Source organism: Oncorhynchus mykiss, unplaced genomic scaffold (genome assembly GCF_013265735.2).
Source record: "Oncorhynchus mykiss isolate Arlee unplaced genomic scaffold, USDA_OmykA_1.1 un_scaffold_213, whole genome shotgun sequence".
In the NCBI taxonomy this organism is placed as follows: Eukaryota; Metazoa; Chordata; class Actinopteri; order Salmoniformes; family Salmonidae; genus Oncorhynchus; species Oncorhynchus mykiss.
In genome coordinates, this window is record NW_023493684.1 from 448686 (window position 1) to 463860 (window position 15175).

At 44.0% G+C, this 15175-nt stretch overlaps 1 protein-coding gene across 1 annotated transcript in view; it reads right to left on the reverse strand.

Annotated features, from left to right (window-relative positions):
• Window positions 1-5437: 5437 nt before the first annotated feature.
• Window positions 5438-15175, reverse strand: part of LOC110511822 (AP-5 complex subunit zeta-1-like) — a 41299-nt gene continuing 31561 nt past the window's right edge. Inside the window, exons 13-17 of the mRNA XM_036972946.1 lie at window positions 14614-14741; window positions 14381-14478; window positions 9825-9957; window positions 8743-8939; window positions 5438-6070 (exon numbers count right to left, since the gene is read on the reverse strand). Of these exons, the coding sequence (XP_036828841.1) occupies window positions 5830-6070; window positions 8743-8939; window positions 9825-9957; window positions 14381-14478; window positions 14614-14741 (797 nt within the window). The 3' untranslated portion in view covers window positions 5438-5829. The remainder of the gene's footprint in view (window positions 6071-8742; window positions 8940-9824; window positions 9958-14380; window positions 14479-14613; window positions 14742-15175) is intronic.

The following is a 15175-nucleotide window of genomic DNA, read 5'->3' on the forward strand; positions in this document are numbered from 1 at the left end:
CCTTTATACTGACACCTTTAAGGAGTAATACTGTGGTACCTTTATACTGACACCTTTAAGGAGTAATACTGTGGTACCTTTATACTGACACCTTTAAGGAGTAATACTGTGGTACCTTTATACTGACACCTTTAAGGGGTAATACTGTGGTACCTTTATACTGACACCTTTAAGGAGTAATACTGACACCTTTAAGGAGTAATACTGTGGTACCTTTAAGGAGTAATATTGACACCTTTAAGGAGTAATACTGTGGTACCTTTATACTGACACCTTTAAGGAGTAATACTGTGGTACCTTTATACTGACACCTTTAAGGAGTAATACTGTGGTACCTTTATACTGACACCTTTAAGGAGTAATACTGTGGTACCTTTATACTGACACCTTTAAGGAGTAATACTGTGGTACCTTTATACTGACACCTTTAAGGAGTAATACTGACACCTTTAAGGAGCAATACTGTGGTACCTTTAAGGAGTAATACTGACACCTTTAAGGAGTAATACTGTGGTACCTTTATACTGACACCTTTAAGGAGTAATACTGTGGTACCTTTATACTGACACCTTTAAGGAGTAATACTGTGGTACCTTTATACTGACACCTTTAAGGAGTAATACTGTGGTACCTTTATACTGACACCTTTAAGGAGTAATACTGTGGTACCTTTATATTGACACCTTTAAGGAGTAATACTGTGGTACCTTTATATTGACACCTTTAAGGAGTAATACTGTGGTACCTTTATACTGACACCTTTAAGGAGTAATACTGTGGTACCTTTATACTGACACCTTTAAGGAGTAATACTGTGGTACCTTTATACTGACACCTTTAAGGGGTAATACTGTGGTACCTTTATACTGACACCTTTAAGGAGTAATACTGTGGTACCTTTATACTGACACCTTTAAGGAGTAATACTGTGGTACCTTTATACTGACACCTTTAAGGAGTAATACTGTGGTACCTTTATACTGACACCTTTAAGGAGTAATGCTGTGGTACCTTTATACTGACACCTTTAAGGAGTAATACTGTGGTACCTTTATACTGACACCTTTAAGGAGTAATACTGTGGTACCTTTATATTGACACCTTTAAGGAGTAATACTGTGGTACCTTTATATTGACACCTTTAAGGAGTAATACTGTGGTACCTTTATACTGACACCTTTAAGGAGTAATACTGTGGTACCTTTATACTGACACCTTTAAGGAGTAATACTGTGGTACCTTTATATTGACACCTTTAAGGAGTAATACTGTGGTACCTTTATATTGACATCTTTAAGGAGTAATACTGTGGTACCTTTATACTGACACCTTTAAGGAGTAATACTGTGGTACCTTTATACTGACACCTTTAAGGAGTAATACTGTGGTACCTTTATACTGACACCTTTAAGGAGTAATACTGTGGTACCTTTATACTGACACCTTTAAGGGGTAATACTGTGGTACCTTTATACTGACACCTTTAAGGAGTAATACTGTGGTACCTTCATACTGACACCTTTAAGGAGTAATACTGTGGTACCTTTATACTGACACCTTTAAGGAGTAATACTGTGGTACCTTTATACTGACACCTTTAAGGAGTAATACTGTGACACCTTTATACTGACACCTTTAAGGAGTAATACTGTGACACCTTTATACTGACACCTTTAAGGAGTAATACTGTGGTACCTTTATACTGACACCTTTAAGGAGTAATACTGTGGTACCTTTATACTGACACCTTTAAGGAGTAATACTGTGGTACCTTTATACTGACACCTTTAAGGAGTAATACTGTGGTACCTTTAAGGAGTAATACTGTGGTACCTTTATACTGACACCTTTAGGGAGTAATACTGTGGTACCTTTATACTGACACCTTTAAGGAGTAATACTGACACCTTTAAGGAGTAATACTCTGGTACCTTTATACTGACACCTTTAAGGAGTAATACTGACACCTTTAAGGAGTAATACTGTGGTACCTTTATACTGACACCTTTAAGGAGTAATACTGTGGTACCTTTATACTGACACCTTTAAGGAGTAATACTGTGGTACTTTTATACTGACACCTTTAAGGAGTAATACTGTGGTACCTTTATACTGACACCTTTAAGGAGTAACACTGTGGTACCTTTATACTGACACCTTTAATGAGTAATACTGTGGTGCCTTTATACTGACACCTTTAAGGAGTAATACTGTGGTACCTTTATACTGACACCTTTACGGGGTAATACTGTGGTGCCTTTATACTGACACCTTTACGGGGTAATACTGTGGTACCTTTATACTGACACCTTTAAGGAGTAATACTGTGGTACCTTTATACTGACACCTTTAAGGAGTAATACTGTGGTACCTTTATACTGACACATTTAAGGAGTAATACTGTGGTACCTTTATACTGACACCTTTAAGGAGTAATACTGTGGTACCTTTATATTGACACCTTTAAGGAGTAATACTGTGGTACCTTTATATTGACATCTTTAAGGAGTAATACTGTGGTACCTTTATACTGACACCTTTAAGGAGTAATACTGTGGTACCTTTATACTGACACCTTTAAGGAGTAATACTGTGGTACCTTTATACTGACACCTTTAAGGAGTAATACTGTGGTACCTTTATACTGACACCTTTAAGGGGTAATACTGTGGTACCTTTATACTGACACCTTTAAGGAGTAATACTGTGGTACCTTCATACTGACACCTTTAAGGAGTAATACTGTGGTACCTTTATACTGACACCTTTAAGGAGTAATACTGTGGTACCTTTATACTGACACCTTTAAGGAGTAATACTGTGACACCTTTATACTGACACCTTTAAGGAGTAATACTGTGACACCTTTATACTGACACCTTTAAGGAGTAATACTGTGGTACCTTTATACTGACACCTTTAAGGAGTAATACTGTGGTACCTTTATACTGACACCTTTAAGGAGTAATACTGTGGTACCTTTATACTGACACCTTTAAGGAGTAATACTGTGGTACCTTTAAGGAGTAATACTGTGGTACCTTTATACTGACACCTTTACGGAGTAATACTGTGGTACCTTTATACTGACACCTTTAAGGAGTAATACTGACACCTTTAAGGAGTAATACTCTGGTACCTTTATACTGACTCCTTTAAGGAGTAATACTGACACCTTTAAGGAGTAATACTGTGGTACCTTTATACTGACACCTTTAAGGAGTAATACTGTGGTACCTTTATACTGACACCTTTAAGGAGTAATACTGTGGTACTTTTATACTGACACCTTTAAGGAGTAATACTGTGGTACCTTTATACTGACACCTTTAAGGAGTAACACTGTGGTACCTTTATACTGACACCTTTAATGAGTAATACTGTGGTGCCTTTATACTGACACCTTTAAGGAGTAATACTGTGGTACCTTTATACTGACACCTTTACGGGGTAATACTGTGGTGCCTTTATACTGACACCTTTACGGGGTAATACTGTGGTACCTTTATACTGACACCTTTAAGGAGTAATACTGTGGTACCTTTATACTGACACCTTTAAGGAGTAATACTGTGGTACCTTTATACTGACACCTTTAAGGAGTAATACTGTGGTACCTTTATACTGACACCTTTAAGGAGTAATACTGTGGTACCTTTATACTGACACCTTTAAGGAGTAATACTGTGACACCTTTATACTGACACCTTTAAGGAGTAATACTGTGACACCTTTATACTGACACCTTTAAGGAGTAATACTGTGGTACCTTTATACTGACACCTTTAAGGAGTAATACTGTGGTACCTTTATACTGACACCTTTAAGGAGTAATACTGTGGTACCTTTATACTGACACCTTTAAGGAGTAATACTGTGGTACATTTATACTGACACCTTTAAGGAGTAATACTGTGGTACCTTTATATTGACACCTTTAAGGAGTAATACTGTGGTACCTTTATATTGACACCTTTAAGGAGTAATACTGTGGTACCTTTATACTGACACCTTTAAGGAGTAATACTGTGGTACCTTTATACTGACACCTTTAAGGAGTAATACTGTGGTACCTTTATACTGACACCTTTAAGGAGTAATACTGACACCTTTAAGGAGTAATACTGTGGTACCTTTATACTGACACCTTTAAGGGGTAATACTGTGGTACCTTTATACTGACACCTTTAAGGAGTAACACTGTGGTCCCTTTATACTGACACCTTTAATGAGTAATACTGTGGTGCCTTTATACTGACACCTTTAAGGAGTAATACTGTGGTACCTTTATACTGACACCTTTACGGGGTAATACTGTGGTGCCTTTATACTGACACCTTTAAGGAGTAATACTGTGGTACCTTTATACTGACACCTTTACGGGGTAATACTGTGGTGCCTTTATACTGACACCTTTAAGGAGTAATACTGTGACACCTTTATACTGACACCTTTAAGGAGTAATACTGTGGTGCCTTTATACTGACACCTTTAAGGAGTAATACTGTGGTACCTTTATACTGACACCTTTAAGGAGTAATACTGTGGTACCTTTATACTGACACCTTTAAGGGGTAATACTGTGGTACCTTTATACTGACACCTTTAAGGGGTAATACTGTGGTACCTTTATACTGACACCTTTAAGGAGTAATACTGTGGTACCTTTATACTGACACCTTTAAGGAGTAATACTGTGGTACCTTTATACTGACACCTTTAAGGAGTAATACTGTGGTACCTTTATACTGACACCTTTAAGGAGTAATACTGTGGTACCTTTATACTGACACCTTTAAGGAGTAATACTGTGGTACCTTTATACTGACACCTTTAAGGAGTAATACTGTGGTACCTTTATACTGACACCTTTAAGGAGTAATACTGACACCTTTAAGGAGTAATACTGTGGTACCTTTATACTGACACCTTTAAGGGGTAATACTGTGGTACCTTTATACTGACACCTTTAAGGAGTAATACTGTGGTACCTTTATACTGACACCTTTAAGGAGTAATACTGTGGTACCTTTATACTGACACCTTTACATTTAAATTCAGGCTGTAACACAAAAAGGTAGACTTTCTGAAGGCACTGTAGATGTCTGTCATTATAGATATACTAGACAGGACTGACTGAGCTAACTGTATCTAGATGGCTCAGTCAGTCCTGTCTAGTATAACTGTATCTAGATGGCTCAGTCAGTCCTGTCTAGTATAACTATATCTAGATGTCTCAGTCAGTCCTGTCTAGTATAACTATATCTAGATGGCTCAGTCATTCCTGTATCTATGATCTTCTATCAGAGAAACTGTTGATTTAAACAGATCTATAAAATGTGTGTGTGTGTAAACAAATACAGAGATCAAAGTATTGGAACAGTGACATGTTGTTGTTTAGGCTCTGTACTCCAACACGTTGATACAATGACTGAGGTTAAAGTGCAGAATGTCAGCTTTAATTTGAGGCTATTCCCATCCATATCAGGTGAAACATTTAGAAATTACAGCATTTTTTGTACATAGTCCCCCCCATTTTAGGGGACCAAAAGCATTGGGAAAAATTCACTTGTGTAGTACATCAGTCAAACATTTAGTATTTGGTCCCATATTCCTAGCACTCAATAACTACATCAAGCTTGTAACTCTACAAACGTGTTCGATGTATTTCCTGTTTGTTTTGGTTGTGTTTCAGATTATGTTGTGCACAACAAAAGAATATGTCACTGTCCCAATACTTTTGGCCCTCACTGTATAATAACAAGATATTGAAAACATACAGTATATTTACTGAACATAAATGATTTAAGGTCTATGTGTGATTATATTTTAGCGTGTGTCTGTGAGGCCAGTCAGTGTTCTGAGTCGAGGTGGCAGCGTTGCGTTGGCATCTCGGTGCCAGCGGGGGGAGGTGGCGAGGGAAGGCGGGGTTAGAACACTCAGCGCCACGCTCGGAAGTTTCAGCAGCGACCATAACTCCTCCCCTCTGGTCACTACGGCGACAACATCCTCCTCACTGCCACACCAGGAGACTGCTCCGCTACGAAGCTTAGAGAGGAACAGAGAAACCCTACATACACACACACACACACGCACACACACACACACACGCGCACACACACACGAACGGCTGTAGTGACTGGCTATAGTGTGTGTAATTTGTGACTGTAGCCCTGATGGCTGCATGGTGCAGTAGGACTGATGGCTGCATGGTACAGTAGGTAGGGAGCTACTACAGCAGTGAGCCTGTAGGCCTGATGGCTGCAGGGTACAGTAGGTAGGGAGCTACTACAGCAGTGAGCCTGTAGGCCTGATGGCTGCATGGTACAGTAGGTAGGGAGCTACTACAGCAGTGAGCCTGTAGGCCTGATGGCTGCAGGGTACAGTAGGTAGGGAGATACTACAGCAGTGAGCCTGTAGCCCTGATGGCTGCAGGGTACAGTAGGTAGGGAGCTACTACAGCAGTGAGCCTGTAGGCCTGATGGCTGCATGGTACAGTAGGTAGGGAGCTACTACAGCAGTGAGCCTGTAGGCCTGATGGCTGCCTGGTGCAGTAGGTAGGGAGCTACTACAGTAGTGAGCCTGTAGGCCTGATGGCTGCAGGGTACAGTAGGTAGGGAGCTACTACAGCAGTGAGCCTGTAGGCCTGATGGCTGCAGGGTACAGTAGGTAGGGAGCTACTACAGCAGTGAGCCTGTAGGCCTGATGGCTGCAGGGTACAGTAGGTAGGGAGCTACTACAGCAGTGAGCCTGTAGGCCTGATGGCTGCATGGTACAGTAGGTAGGGAGCTACTACAGCAGTGAGCCTGTAGGCCTGATGGCTGCATGGTACAGTAGGTAGGGAGCTACTACAGCAGTGAGCCTGTAGGCCTGATGGCTGCATGGTGCAGTAGGTAGGGAGCTACTACAGCAGTGAGCCTGTAGGCCTGATGGCTGCATGGTGCAGTAGGTAGGGAGCTACTACAGCAGTGAGCCTGTAGGCCTGATGGCTGCATGGTGCAGTAGGTAGGGAGCTACTACAGCAGTGAGCCTGTAGGCCTGATGGCTGCATGGTACAGTAGGTAGGGAGCTACTACAGCAGTGAGCCTGTAGGCCTGATGGCTGCATGGTACAGTAGGTAGGGAGCTACTACAGCAGTGAGCCTGTAGGCCTGATGGCTGCATGGTACAGTAGGTAGGGAGCTACTACAGCAGTGAGCCTGTAGGCCTGATGGCTGCATGGTGCAGTAGGTAGGGAGCTACTACAGCAGTGAGCCTGTAGGCCTGATGGCTGCATGGTGCAGTAGGTAGGGAGCTACTACAGCAGTGAGCCTGTAGGCCTGATGGCTGCATGGTGCAGTAGGTAGGGAGCTACTACAGCAGTGAGCCTGTAGGCCTGATGGCTGCATGGTACAGTAGGTAGGGAGCTACTACAGCAGTGAGCCTGTAGGCCTGATTGCTGCATGGTGCAGTAGGTAGGGAGCTACTACAGCAGTGAGCCTGTAGGCCTGATGGCTGCATGGTACAGTAGGTAGGGAGCTACTACAGCAGTGAGCCTGTAGGCCTGATGGCTGCATGGTGCAGTAGGTAGGGAGCTACTACAGCAGTGAGCCTGTAGGCCTGATGGCTGCATGGTACAGTAGGTAGGGAGCTACTACAGCAGTGAGCCTGTAGGCCTGATGGCTGCATGGTGCAGTAGGTAGGGAGCTACTACAGCAGTGAGCCTGTAGGCCTGATGGCTGCATGGTGCAGTAGGTAGGGAGCTACTACAGCAGTGAGCCTGTAGGCCTGATGGCTGCATGGTACAGTAGGTAGGGAGCTACTACAGCAGTGAGCCTGTAGGCCTGATGGCTGCATGGTACAGTAGGCCTGATGGCTGCATGGTGCAGTAGGCCTGATGGCTGCATGGTACAGTAGGCCTGATGGCTGCATGGTGCAGTAGGCCTGATGGCTGCATGGTGCAGTAGGTAGGGAGCTACTACAGCAGTGAGCCTGTAGGCCTGATGGCTGCATGGTGCAGTAGGTAGGGAGCTACTACAGCAGTGAGCCTGTAGGCCTGATGGCTGCATGGTGCAGTAGGTAGGGAGCTACTACAGCAGTGAGCCTGTAGGCCTGATGGCTACATGGTGCAGTAGGTAGGGAGCTACTACAGCAGTGAGCCTGTAGGCCTGATGGCTGCATGGTGCAGTAGGTAGGGAGCTACTACAGCAGTGAGCCTGTAGGCCTGATGGCTGCATGGTGCAGTAGGTAGGGAGCCACTAGAGCGATTTGAAGTTCCATTTCAAACCTATAATGCAACACTCTGAAAGCCCATTGTGTGTGTGTGTGTGTGTGTGTGTGTGTGTGTGTTACCTGAGTATGAGGTCGTGGGAACGGGAAGCCCATTGTGTGTGTGTGTGTTACCTGGGTATGAGGTCGTGGGAACGGGAAGCCCATTGTGTGTGTGTGTGTGTGTGTGTGTGTGTTACCTGAGTATGAGGTCGTGGGAACGGGAAGCCCATTGTGTGTGTGTGTGTTACCTGAGTATGAGGTCGTGGGAACGAGAAACCCATTGTGTGTGTGTGTTATCTGGGTATGAGGTCGTGGGAACGAGAAGCCCATTGTGTGTGTGTTACCTGGGTATGAGGTCGTGGGAACGAGAAGCCCATTGTGTGTGTGTGTGTGTTACCTGAGTATGAGGTCGTGGGAACGAGAAACCCATTGTGTGTGTGTGTTATCTGGGTATGAGGTCGTGGGAACGAGAAGCCCATTGTGTGTGTGTTACCTGGGTATGAGGTCGTGGGAACGGGAAGCCAGTTTAGCAAGCGCGCTCAGTAAGGAGGTAACCACCCTGGGGGAGGGGCTTCCAGAGGAAGTGATCTCGAAGAGGACTGCCTCCAATGCCTCGAAACAGGAAGTAACCAGATCCACGGAACACCGAGAGTCAAATGACACCGACAGGTACTCACCTAGCACCCACACCTAGCACGCACACACAGACACACACAGGCACACACAGTCTCGATCTGTCACCATGTGTCTGTAAAGGTTTCTCTAGTGTGAGTGTGTGTGAGTGTGTATAGCATAGTGTGTGTAGTGTGTATAGTAGAGTGTGTATAGTATATTGTTTATATCATAGTGTGAATATCAGTGTGTATAGTAGTGTGTATATCAGTGTGTATAGTATAGTGTGTATATCAGTGTGTATAGTATGTGTATATCAGTGTGTATAGTATAGTGTGTATAGTAGAGTGTATATCAGTGTTTATATTATGTGTATAGTAAACCTTGTGAAGACTGACTTACAGAAAACGTTTGACCTCTGTCATTGCCAACAAAGGGTATATAACAAAGTATTGAGATAAACTTTTGTTATTGACCAAATACTTATTTTCCACCATAATTTGAAAATAAATTCTTTAAAAATCCTACAATGTGATTTTCTGGATTTTTTTTCTCATTTTGTCTGTCATAGTTGAAGTGTACCTATGATGAAAATTACAGGCCTCTCTCATCTTTTTAAGTGGGAGAACTTGCACAATTGGTGGCTGACTAAATACTTTTTTGCCCCACTGTATATAGTATATAGTTCTCACCACATGTGTGTATATTATGGTGTATAGTATATAGTTCTCGCCACATGTGTGTATATTATAGTGTATAGTTCTCACCACGTGTGTATATTATAGTATATAGTTCTCACCACATGTGTGTATATTATAGTGTATAGTGTATAGTTCTCACCACATGTGTGTATATTATAGTGTATAGTATATAGTTCTCACCACATGTGTGTATATTATAGTGTATAGTATATAGTTCTCACCACATGTGTGTATTTTATAGTGTATAGTATATAGTTCTCACCACATGTGTGTACAGGTCTTCTTTGCTGTGGATGTTAGTGGTGGTTCCAGCAAACTCCAGCAGCTCCCGTGATTGGTCCACAACCAGAGAGGGGTGGAGCTTACACAGCTTCAACAAGTGGTGGCTAAAAACTCTAGAGAGAGAAACAAGAGAGAAAATCAAAAGAGAACCGAGAGAGAGAGAGAAATGAGAGAGAAACAAGAGAGAGAAACGAGAGCGAGAGAGAGAAACGAGAGAGAGAGAGGAGAGTGAAAGAGAGAGTGGAAAGATAGAGAGTTAATGAGCAGATGAGCTCCTGAATTGTTCAGCATGTTTTTCCAAAAGATAGACTGAGGGTTGTATAAAAGGTGGATTATTTTACAAGGACATATACAGGGTAACCCCCTCCACATCGTCTACAGGGCACTGTGAAGAGATCACCACAGTACAGTACCCCTTAGATATTAAACATGACAAGGCACCGAGAGAGTACAGAGAGAAGCTCCTCATGGACAATCCAGAAACACTTTTTGCTGACTGCTACAAAAAGGGGAATGTCAGTCACCTAATCTTCCACACAGACCATCCCTTTATTTTGTATTTTATTTCCCCTTTATTTAACCAGGTGGCCAGTTGAGAACAAGTTCTCATTTACATCTGCGACCTGGCCAAGATAAAGCAAAGCAGTGCGACACAAACAACAACACAGAGTTACACATGGAATAAACAAACGTACAGTCAATAACACAATAGAAAAAAGTCTATATACAGTGTGTGCAAATGTAGTAGGATTAGTGAGGTAAGGCAATAAATAGGCCATAGTAGCAAAGTAACTACAATTTAGCAAATTAACACTGGAGTGACAGCTGCAGCGGTCGGTAAGCTGCTCAGTTAGCTGATGCTTAAAGTTATTGAGGGAGATATGTCTCCAACTTCAGCAATTTTTGCAATTCGTTCCAGTCACTGGCAGCAGAGAACTGGAAGGAAAGGCAGCCAAAGGGGGTGCTGGCTTTGGGGACGACCATTGTGATATACCCGCTGGAGCGCGTGCTACAGGTGGGTGTTATGGTGACCAGTGAGCTGAAATAAGGCGGAGCTTTACCTAGCAAAGACGGGCGGGTAGTGATCGGTTGAAGAGCATGCATTTAGTTTTACTAGCGTTTAAGAGCAGTTGGAGGCCACGGAAGGAGTGTTGTATGGCATTGAAGCTCGTTTGGAGGTTTGTTAACACAGTGTCCAAAGAAGGGCCAGATGTATACAGAATGGTGTCGTCTGTGTAGAGGTGGATCAGGGAATCACCCGCTGCAAGAACGACATCGTTGGTATATACAGAGAAAAGAGTCAGCCCGAGAATTGAACCCTGTGGTACCCCCATAGAGACTGCCAGAGGTCCTCTCTCCTTTTTTGATGTTAGGTTCTTATTATCCAACAATAACTACTCAGAGTGAAAGAGAAACCTTTCATGCTCTGATCCAGTGGAAACATCATAAAATAGCCCTACCTGATTACTTCTTATCAGTGGTTGACTTGGACTGGAATAGGTTCCGGAACTCATTTTGGGTTCCGGAACTGTTTTATATTCAGGTAGGAGCTCCATAATACTTTTGAGATAATATTCTATAAGAGGAAGAGGAGCTCGAGCAGTAGAACATTGAAATATGAAGACATTATTATAAATGAAATTAAACTCACAAAAATGTACATATGAAAACCACAAGTGGCACGCAGATTGGTAGACACTATGACACTAGACACTATGGAAGACACTATGGAACACAAAGCTTTTACTATCTCATCCTGGAATATACAAGGTCTGAACAGGAACCCAGACTTCATCAAAGAAATGTGAAATACAGACATTGTCATCCTACAAGGGGAGATAAACAATTTCCAGGCCCAGGGACTGTGGAGACCAAAATGCCAGAACGGGACAAGAATCTGACACCCTCAGCACCCAGGGAGACAAACACCTGCCTGGAAGTGACAGCATTCCCTCCACCATATGCGCCCCTAGGCACAACAACGACAACATAACCAACAAAAACGGGTCACAACTCCTGCAGCTTTGTCGCACGCTGGGTCTGTACATAGTCAATGGTACTATGGGACTCTTACGGTAGGTACACAATCACCTGACCTCATCCCTTGGCAGTAGTACTGTAGACTACTTTATCACTGACCTCAACCCAGAGTCCCTCAGAGCGTTCAGTCAGCCCATTGACACCTCTCTCAGATCACTGCTGAATCCAGACAATTACATTGACCTCCATTTGTTTTGTACACTGCTGCTACGTTGATTTATTTGAGTTTTTTAATCCCAGGCCCCCGTCCTAACCCTAACCCCGTCCTAACCCTAACCCCAACCCCTAACCCCGTCCTAACCCTAACCCCAACCCCTAACCCTAACCCCGTCCTAACCCTAACCCCGTCCTAACCCTAACCCCGCCCTAACCCTAACCCCGCCCTAACCCTAACCCCGTCCTAACCCTAACCCCGCCCTAACCCTAACCCCGTCCTAACCCTAACCCTAACCCCAACCCCTAACCCTAACCCTAACCCCGTCCTAACCCTAACCCCGTCCTAACCCTAACCCTAACCCCTAACCCTAACCCTAACCCCGTCCTAACCCTAACCCTAACCCCAACCCCTAACCCTAACCCTAACCCCGTCCTAACCCTAACCCCGTCCTAACCCTAACCCTAACCCCAACCCCTAACCCTAACCCTAACCCCGTCCTAACCCTAACCCCGTCCTAACCCTAACCCCTAACCCTAACCCTAACCCCGCCCTAACCCTAACCCCGCCCTAACCCTAACCCCATCCTAACCCTAACCCCGTCCTAACCCTAACCCCGCCCTAACCCTAACCCCGCCCTAACCCTAACCCCGTCCTAACCCTAACCCCGCCCTAACCCTAACCCCGCCCTAACCCTAACCCCGTCCTAACCCTAACCCCAACCCCTAACCCTAACCCCGTCCTAACCCTAACCCTAACCCCGTCCTAACCCTAACCCCTAACCCTAACCCCGTCCTAACCCTAACCCCGCCCTAACCCTAACCCCGCCCTAACCCTAACCCCGTCCTAACCCTAACCCCGCCCTAACCCTAACCCTAACCCCGTCCTAACCCTAACCCCGTCCTAACCCTAACCCCGCCCTAACCCTAACCCCGCCCTAACCCTAACCCCGTCCTAACCCTAACCCCGTCCTAACCCTAACCCCAACCCCTAACCCTAACCCCGCCCTAACCCTAACCCCGTCTCCGCAGGAGGCCTTTTGGTAGGCAGTCATTGTAAATAATTATTTGTTCGTAACTGACTTGACTAGTTAAATAAAGGATAAATAAAATAAATAAATACTCACTGTTTATGATCTATGCATAGTCACTTCACCCCTACCTACATGTACACATTACCTCGACTAACCTGTACCCTTCACCCCTACCTACATGTACACATTACCTTAACTAACCAGTACCCTTCACCCCTACCTACATGTACACATTACCTTAACTAACCTGTACCCTTCACCCCTACCTACATGTACACATTACCTCAACTAACCTGTACCCTTCACCCCTACCTACATGTACCCTTCACCCCTACCTACATGTACACATTACCTCGACTAACCTGTACCCTTCACCCCTACCTACATGTACCCTTCACCCCTACCTACATGTACACATTACCTCGACTAACCTGTACCCTTCATCCCTACGTACATGTAACCTTCACCCCTACCTACATGTACACATTACCTCAACTAACCTGTACCCTTCACCCCTACCTACACGTACACATTACCTCAACTAACCTGTACCCTTCACCCCTACCTACATGTACATGTAGGTAGGGGTGAAGGGTACATGTAGGTAGGGGTGAAGGGTACAGGTTAGTTGAGGTAATGTGTACATGTAGGTAGGGGTGAAGGGTACACATTACCTCAACTAACCTGTACCCTTCACCCCTACCTACATGTACCCTTCACCCCTACCTACATGTACACATTACCTCAACTAACCTGTACCCTTCACCCCTACCTACATTTACACATTACCTTGACTAACCTGTACCATTCACCCCTACCTACATGTACACATTACCTCAACTAACCTGTACCCTTTACCCCTACCTACATGTACACATTACCTCAACTAACCTGTACCCTTCACCCCTACCTACATGTACACATTACCTCAACTAACCTGTACTCTTCACCCCTACCTACATGTACACATTACCTCAACTAACCTGTACCCTTCACCCCTACCTACATGTACACATTACCTCAACTAACCTGTACCCTTCACCCCTACATACATGTACCCTTCACCCCTACATACATGTACCCTTCACCCCTACCTTCATGTACACATTATAGTAGTGGTATTATAGTATGTACACATTATCTCAACTAACCTGTATGTGTGATGCGGTGTGTGTACTGACCGGTGTATGTGTGATACGGTGTGTGTCCTGACCAGTGTATGTGTGATGCGGTGTGTGTCCTGACCGGTGTATGTGTGATACGGTGTGTGTCCTGACCAGTGTATGTGTGATGCGGTGTGTGTACTGACCGGTGTATCTCTGCAGTGTATTTGGGGATGTTGAGCAACAGACTGCTTCTCTCCAACAGCACCAACACCAGCTGGGCCAGCAACCTCTCATCTGATACCTACACACACACACACACACACACACACACACACACACATCTAAGCTGTACTTATATACACCAAATACATGTTTTATCTCTGACTTATTCTGGTTGTAGCCTGTGTGTGTGTGTGTGTGTGTGTGTGTGTGTTACCGTGGTAACTGTGTTGAAGTAGACGTGCAGCAGCACTGGAACACTTTGAGCTGATTGGATGACTCTGGACCAATCAGCCGCCTCCATCAGCAGGTCATGGAGCACACTCAGTCTGTCCATGGTATCACCTGGGGAGAAATACAGTTATATTACAGTAGTGGCATTACAGTAGTGTTATTACAGTAGTGGCATTACAGTATTAGAGTAGTGGTATTACAATAGTGTTATTACAGTAGTGGCATTACAGTAGTGACATTACAGTAGTGACATTACAGTAGTGGTATTACAGTAGTGGCATTACAGTATTACAGTAGTGGCATTACAGTATTAGAGTAGTGGCATTACAGTAGTGGCATTACAGTAGTGGCATTACAGTAGTGGCATTACAGTAGTGGCATTACAGTAGTGGTATTACAGTAGTGGTATTACAGTAGTGGCATTATAGTATTACAGTAGGTGTATTACAGTAGTGGCATTACAGTAGTGGTATTATAGTATTACAGTAGTGGCATTACAGTAGTGTTATTACAGTAGGTGTATTATAGTATTACAGTAGGTGTAT